General features: G+C 32.5%; 1 protein-coding gene across 1 annotated transcript; it reads right to left on the bottom strand.

Moving 5' to 3' along the window:
- Positions 1-261: 261 nt before the first annotated feature.
- LOC140044918 (uncharacterized) lies at positions 262-6,813 on the bottom strand. The gene is made up of 2 exons (XM_072089615.1): positions 6,035-6,813; positions 262-2,355 (listed from the first exon to the last, which is right to left on the bottom strand). Exons 1-2 carry the CDS (start codon positions 6,771-6,773, stop codon positions 1,715-1,717), a joined length of 1,380 nt encoding a protein of 459 aa, XP_071945716.1. The 5' UTR covers positions 6,774-6,813; the 3' UTR covers positions 262-1,714.
- Positions 6,814-8,620: the final 1,807 nt, after the last annotated feature.

Genomic DNA, 8,620 nt, shown 5'->3' with positions numbered 1-8,620 from the left:
AAAATTTGGGTACAAAAAAATGTATTTACCAGAAAAAAAGAGTTCAATTTGCTGACAGCAAATAGGTTTTTGGTTTGGTTTTTGTTTTCTAAGGAAGTAATTAACTTTATTAAAACTACAAAGTAACCTATTCAAAGTCTGATTTATTTAATACTTTGGGGGACAATACATCTGTAATATTTATTTGTATTTTTCTTCTTCTGTATATACTGTAAATAATAATGAAAAGTAAAAAAGTATATAAAGTTTATCTTTGTATTTCTTGTTATTTTCAATTACAAAATGAAGATTATGTAGATCAGAAAAATACAGCCATATTATGAAAAAACATAGCAATAGATATCTGATTATTGTCATGTCTGTTAATGAACATATTACAAGGAATCTCTATTTTTTTAGCCGATTAAACTGTTTTAGCCCAGGGGTGGATTGCTATAAAACAGTCTTAACTGATGGTCTTAACTCCCCGATTAAAGCCGTCTTTATCAGATAGACGGTCTTACTAAAGCCACCCCTGTTAAACCATTGCTATAAAACAGTCTTGGATAAGACCGCGTAAACTAACAAATTGAAGGCGTACTTTGCGCGTAGAATACCAAATAAGATAATGTTCGTCACGCTTGTTCAATTCACAATCATAACAGTACGTACATTTCTACGCAAGAAAATCTATTCTATGCCTATATAAGAATAAAATCACCGTTATTATTTGATTTAACTCTTAAAACTCATTCAATTGATTGTCTTTGACGATAAATAATACGTAAAAGCAACAAAAAGAGAGGTTTAAGACTCCTTCGAGTAGGCTTTAATTTTAGAGTCCGTTTACATGTTAGACCGTGGTATAGCAATGTTCTATAAATAAAGACTACTTGCTACGTCACGAATTATAGCCGGCTAAGCGCTAAGACCGTTTATAGATCGCTTATAGCAATCCGCCCCAGAACTTAATAATATTACCTAAAGACAACTCTTCTACAATACAATTTATTCTTCAAAAAGCACATACTTTACTATGAGCGAAAATAGGCATAAAAAGCCAAAAACAAGAAAAGAAACTATAATGCATTTGTTGAGTTGAGTAAGTTTGGGTTGGGTTTGGAATGACTGTTTCCTTTCAGTGTGAGGGTAACACTTTTTCTTTTAAATTAGGTATTAATTTGTATTTGTGAAATGTTTTAGGAAAGCCGGTACTAATTTATTAAAGTGGATTATTTCTATTTCAAAGGTGTTCATTGGTGTTGGTTCAAACAAAGAGATATTATAGTAATATCTCTATGGATCAAAGCATAAGCAATGTTTGAAGAACTAGGCATGGTGGTTTGTTACCTAAAACATTGTTCTTTTGAGAATCGCATAAACCATAGAGATATTATAGTGAACTATAATATCTGATTTTCCTTTCATATGAACTATAAACTGATGCTGTAAAGTTCAATTTAAACATTGTCTAGTCGATGAACATTGCCTAGATTTAGTTATTTGTAATAGTCTTGACATTTGTATGCGCAATATAAATTGTTTATGGAGCGAGTAAAATGTACTCTGTCCCATATTGATGCCTATAAAAAAATCTTCCACAATCTACTTTACTCCTTCACAAAGTTGTACAGTAGTGGTTGGTTGATTGCTGGTTTTGCCTTTCACTTTTGTCCCTTAAAAATTATTTTGACGATGTTTATTGGCACAGTAAAGTAAGATGTATGAACATGGGTTATTGGTCATTTATAGAAAGAAATGCTGATTTATCTGGCTGTTTAATTATGTCTTGAAGAATTGCCTTGAGATGCCTACTTATTTGTTTCATCTCAGACTCTGTACCTGCACCCTTTAACAGATTGTTCTGTGTAAAGACATGAGTAGATTCACATGATTTTATAGAGCTTATAATCGCCTGAAATAAGTCTACAAATGCTCTACCTAGTTTACTACCATACCAGTCTTCGTCATGAGGATATTGTATACATTGTTCAATAAAGATATTTCTAAGCAGTCGTGGAGTCCAGGGTGCAAAATCTGCTGCATTATCTTCAATGAGAGTTTCTAAAATAGAGTAAGCTTTGTAGCGGCAACTATCAACCTGATGTGAATCTGCATATTCCAGAAGAGTACACTCACTCTTTTCATAACATACTTTCCATAGTCTCTCGTCAACATTTTTAGCAGTTGTGTCGCATATTAAATACAGATCTTTCTTAACCATACCGATGCGTTGTGATGATAACCATTTATTACTCAAGTGTTGTTTATACCAGGAATTCATAGACTCAGGCCAGGAGTGCAGAAGCAGTGCTGGTAATATATCAACTGTAAATGTCTCTCCAGCAAGAAGGATCTTCAGATTAATACCAGATCCTACATGAAAAAAAAAAAAAGTGTACATGTTATAAATCGAAGATAAGCAGCATCATTGATAATATTTTTTTTTTATATTTATTTTTTATAAAGGAATCCACATAAAACATTTTTTTAATTTTTTTTTTGGCTCTATAATTAACATCATAGTCAATTACTCTAGTAGCTAGATCAACTTTCGTATGCACTTTGAGGTCCAGAGAATTTGACTTCAGAAATTGGTTTAGGGTGGTCAAACAATCATTTTTGGCTTGGTTACACATTTTGAAAATGTGGCAAAAGGTCAGGGTGAAAGGTCATAAGACCAAACACCAATATGTCCTTAAATCTCAACAACCACTGGACACAGCGAAGTAATTTTGGTCTCAAATTGATCAGAAGGTATACATTTATATTCAGTCTAATGGGACATTTTAGTTAAAAATGACCGGAAATGACATTTCTGACCTTTGACCCACAACCCAGGGCATGTATTTATCTCCGTAACTACTGGTCGTAGACACTTGAATTTGGTTTTAAATTGTTCGAAATATATATTTTGTTATTTGTTACACATTTTGAAAAATGTTACAAAAGGTCAAAGGGTCAGGGTCAAGGGTTATATGAACAAATAAATAAAGGTACTTGTATCTCGGCAACCACTGGTCGCAGCAAGTCAATTTTGGTCTCAAAATGTTCAGAAGGCATGCATTTATATTCCGTCTAATGGGGCATTTTAGTAAAAAATGATCAGAAATGCCATTTCTGACTTTTGACCCACATACCAGGGCATCTTCATATCTCTGTAAGTACTGGTCGTAGAAACTTAAATTTGGTATCAAATTGTTCGAAATATACATATTTACATTCATTGTAATAGAAAATGTGGTTAAAAGATGAACAGAAAATACTATTACTAATGTTTCAAACAAAAAACATATCTCTACATAACTTATCCTTAGACAGTAATGTTATGCAATAACTGATACTTTAAATTGTTTCAATTTCAAGTACTAGTTATTGCTGTCCACGAGAACAATTTGATATAAACGTCAAGCTCAACAGTTCTTTTCAGAATGCTAGAAGTAACTTGCCATGTGTATTTGTAATAGAAAATGTGGTTAAAAGATGAACAGAAAATACTATTACTAATGTTTAAAACAAAAAACATATCTCTACACAACTTATCCTTAGACAGTAATGTTATGCAATAACTGATACTTTAAATTGTTTCAATTTCAAGTACTAGTTATTGCTGTCCACGAGAACAATTTGATATAAACGTCAAGCTCAACAGTTCTTTTCAGAATGCTAGAAGTAACTTGCCATGTGTATCCGATTAAACACCCCGGGCATTTATTGTTCAAACGGGTTTTTAGGGGGAGGGGAGGCATCTTTATTTGGAGTATAATATGGTAGCATAATCAAATAAATACCACCTAGATGTAAAAAAAATACAGCACAATTAATATCAAAAAATGATAAAATTATGTCAAAATGCTCGGTAAATTGTAGATTATGGTAATTAATGAAATGTGTTGTGATACAATTATTTTGTAAATGCATATGGCAGATCGTTTATTCCACATGATGTTCTATTGGAGGGAATGGAGGCTTTTATTCAAAGCGGTTAATTCGAATAAATACTCGAGCTCAACAGTTAAGAATGCTAGGCCCGGGCATTTATTTATTCAGGGAAGGCGTTTATTTTGTTTGGGTGTAATAATGGTAACATGTATAATCAAATAAATACACCCCAGATTAAAAAAAAAAATTATTAATATAATTGGATTAAACCTCTTTCTATCCTGTTGCAAGTACAATCATGTAATAAAAGGTATCGGAGACAACTATAATAGACCAATTCATTGTCTTTATTCCGTAACACTGTTGCATAATATTTTTTAATGTTACGGACAAAACTTATACCGGTACATAATATGTATAAGTTTTGTCGGTGTATATTATACACGTCTGTTCCCAGTGTAGATAATAAAACAATATATGTTTCTGGAGATTTATTATCAATACCACTAGAAACTTTGACATGTTTTAGGTACTGAATGCATTGACAATAAAAGCATCAGAAGTTATCATGATAAAATCATACTACTGTACTACAGTACACAAGGGTGTTTTCAGGAAAGCTGGACATATTGTACAATAGTAATGAAACTATGTATTGGCATTTAAAAATATGCAAAAGATTGATTGTCAAATTGTAGTCACAAACAAACAGATGATAGAATGAAGATCCATTATGAGTGCAATCGTGTCAGGATAATGATATGTCATTGTTTTACTCATTATACTGGCACCTGGAAGAGAAGATCCATTTAATGTTATCTATAACAGTGTCACTTTTATTCTAAAAGACAGAAACATTTCGTTAAAAACCATAAAGAAGAAAACGAATCATGTAAAGTACCTTTTATCAGTTGAGAAATGATTATAATTATTAAAATTTATTCGAATTAACACCCGCTTTGAATAAAAGCCTCCCTCAAATAAACGCCACGGCATTCTCTCCAATAGAACATCATGTGGAATACGCCCGCCACATGCATTTACACAATAATTGTATCACAACACATTACATTAACTACAGTACCATCTACAATTTACCAAGCATTTTTTTCACTTTTTGATATTAATTGTGCTGTATTTTTTTACATATAGGTGGTATTTATTTGATTATACATGTTACCATATTATACTCCAAATAAAGATGCCTCCCCTCCCCCTAAAAACCCTTTTGAACAATAAATGCCCGGGGCGTTTAATCGGATACACATGGCAAGTTACTTCTAGCATTCCGAAAAGAACCGTTGAGCTTGACGTTTCTATCAAAATGTTCTTGGGGACAGCAATAACTAGTACTTGAAATTGAAACAATTTAAAGTATCAGTTGTTGCATAACATTACTGGGTAAGTTATGTAGAGATTAGTTTTTTGTTTGAAACATTAGTAATAGTATTTCTGTTCATCTTTTAACCACATGTTCTATTACAATGAATGTAAATATCTATATTTCGAACAATTTGATACCAAATTTAAGTTTCTACGACCAGTACTTACAGAGATATGAAGATGCCATGATATGTGGGTCAAAGGTCAGAAATGGCATTTCTGACTAAATTTGACTAAAATGTCCCATTAGATTGAATATGAAAGCATGCCTTCTGAACATTTTGAGACTAAAATTGACTTACTGCGACGAGTGGTTGCCGAGATACAAGTATCTATTTATATTTGTTCATATAACCCTTGACCCTGACCCCTTGACCCCTACAACAAATAACAAAATGTTTATTTCCAACAATTTAACACCAAATTCAAGTGTCTACAATCAGTAGTTACGGAGATACATACATGCACTGGGGTGTGGGTCAAAGGTCAGAAATGGCATTTCCGGTCATTTTTGACTAAAATGTCCCATTAGACTGAATATAAATGTATACCTTCTGATCAATTTGAGACCAAAATTACCTCGCTGTGACCAGTGGTTGTCGAGATTTAAGGACTTATTGGTGTTTAGTTTGATAACCTTTCACCCTGACCTTTTGACCTTTCGCCACATTTTCAAAATGTGTAACCAAGCCAATAATGATTGTTTGACCATCCTAAACCAATTTCTGAAGTCAAATTCTCTGGACCTCAAAGTGCATACGAAAGTTGATCTAGCTACTAGAGTAAATACCTTGATTGCACAATTTCACTTCAAACACAGTTGGTTCTTTTTCCCAAAAACATTTCTTATCAAGCTCTTCAACAGCCTCAGAAACAAGTGTACTAAATGTCTGTACAAATTTATGAGGGCATAGATATGTCTCTCTTTCTATTCCACGTCCAATATTGTCAACACTATCATTTAAACAAGATACTAAATCATGAACAAGGATATTGTCTGCATTGATAGCCAAATACCCAAAACCATTGAGAACTGGCGTGTACGGGTTATTGCAGCATGTACTATCAATAAAGGTTACTGATTTGTCCTCTTTCGTTGATGATTTGAGAGTTGGTTTTGATCTACCACCAGCAGCATTATTTTCGCCACCAGAGAACGCATTTCGTCCAAAATTCACAAATAAGTTAGGTATGACGACAAGCAAGTCAAACTCGTAAACGTTGTTCTTGTTCATCCCAGTTGTTCGATTTACCACTGTATGATGTCTGGCATTGAGCCTGACACTAGCATTCTTTGATGTCGTTCCATTCTCATCAGTAAGTCTTCCACCAAGCTCGGAAATACAAAACCGATCGTCCATTTCTCCAACGGTTCGTAAAATTGGTTCAATTACTCTATTAACCACTCGTAATTGAATACTTTCCTTATATCGTTGCCGTGGTATAACATCGCAATTAGCAAAATTATTCAGTACAGCTGATAGACTTGTCCTAGTCGGTCTAGTTTTCTTCTTCTTTTTCTCGTCCATGATTTGACTGAGTTACGGTCTCAATGCTGAATGTACTTGATGCTGTATTATGCCAATCGAATAATCGAATCGACCGTACTCAATCTTGTCCTATCTATTTATTTCGTTCCTATGGCTACCAAGTATCATACTTGTGGCGGCGCTAAACGACACGCATGGCTGATCATTTTAATAATTCACGGTAGGTCTATTTCATATTCAACAATTAAATTAATACATGACAGGCAAAGGCTAAAATACGTTATAATAATATTTATTTAACACATCAATTAATATTCAACTATTAAAATCAAACAAGCTAAAATAAGTACAAATTGTAACAGGATTGCATCATATTCATAAAGACTAAAGAAATAGAATAGGCCTACTTCTTTAGTCCATTCTTACACCAAGTCTCGCAGTATCGACACAAAGCCTTCTAAGTAAATCTAGCCACAACATTTAGGCTTAAAGCATAGGCCTACAACATGTTTTTAATTATATATTTAGCTGTCCGTAATTGAAATAGACTACTACGGTATTTGTCTAAATTGTCAATATTTAATTATTCAAAAAATTCCATCAAAACAATTCAACAAATGTATCTTTCAATAAGATAAATTTGCTTTATGAAAAAGTTTCCACTTATTTTTAAGTTTATTCATTTTTGTATAGGCCTAACTGCAAAATACCAACATTTAATATTTTTATGAATTATTATTTTTTACAATAAAATGAATGCTTTAAAAAATTCCGATTTCAGATTTGTATAGGCCTTTAAAGATATAATATTACAAAGATAGTTTTTACATTCTCCAACAAAATTAAACATAATAGTCTCGTATTATGTACAAGCTCAACAACATGAAAACAGAAATAGGCCTAATAACTAAAAGTTTAAAATATACAAATACAAATATAAACAATGACTCGGATTACTCCTTAGGTTCGATCTATACCTAAACACCTATTTTAATATTGTCTTTAGGTGAATTACTGAAATGAATTACAACCCTATAAATGTTTAGATTATATAGTGCAAAGTCCAACATAGCGTATACTATCATGAAAATAAAAATAAAGTTTAAGAATACGGCAGCAGTTAGATATGAATCAAAAGATGATTGAAAAAAGAAACGCTGAAGTATGCACCACTTGCACTAACTGGATACTTTATTTAAAACAATTCAGATCTGAACTCTACCATCTATAAAAGCAAATTAGATAAACAAATAGTTTTTGGCTATATCGCCTTCAATCTGTAATAAGTGAAGCATACTATACAGATTTCCAATATAATAACGAGAACATTCCTTATCTAATAACATGCTTTGGAGATTTATTTGAGTACTGTATATGACTCTGAAAAAGACAAGCCTAATGCCCGAAAGTAGGAGTGTTTAACAGGTAGCCTACCTGTTTAACATTCTAGCCGCCAAAAATCGTATCTTCTTTTTCTTGATTTTATTCCGTCGTGTTCACGTAAAAAGTTCGAAGACAAAGTTCAGCCAGTCACTATAATCAGGGAGTTACAACTCTCTGCTATAATAATCAACAATGGCAGCAAGTGTAGTTGAAAATTGTGTTTGTGTAAAATTCAGTGTTTCGTTGCAATTAGTTAGTAACCCTGATCAAAGTTGATACTGTAGGCCTAATGTTGTGTGACAAATTACTTCGTCGATAGTCATGCAGATATTATCGGTCTTTAAACTACGGTTTTTGGCAGAATTACTTAATTTATCCTCTTCTCCATTTTCAAGCCTTTCAATAAATAAATAATAATTATAAATTTCTTTATGCCTCTTCGTTCTTCGTAAATTATTATTTTTTTTTTACACATGGATAATCATAATCCATTGATTCGGTAT

The sequence above is a fragment of the Antedon mediterranea genome, chromosome 3, assembly GCF_964355755.1.
Source record: "Antedon mediterranea chromosome 3, ecAntMedi1.1, whole genome shotgun sequence".
In the NCBI taxonomy this organism is placed as follows: Eukaryota; Metazoa; Echinodermata; class Crinoidea; order Comatulida; family Antedonidae; genus Antedon; species Antedon mediterranea.
This window is presented reverse-complemented; position numbering and strand designations above follow the sequence as displayed.

Excerpts from the sequence above, each read along its gene's own strand:
- LOC140044918 (XM_072089615.1), bottom strand. The coding sequence starts at position 6,773 with ATGGACGAGAAAAAGAAGAAGAAAACTAGACCGACTAGGACAAGTCTA. Across the intron at positions 2,356-6,034 it reads AGTGAAATTGTGCAATCAAG|GATCTGGTATTAATCTGAAG; the intron begins GTATTTACTCTA and ends TTTTTCATGTAG.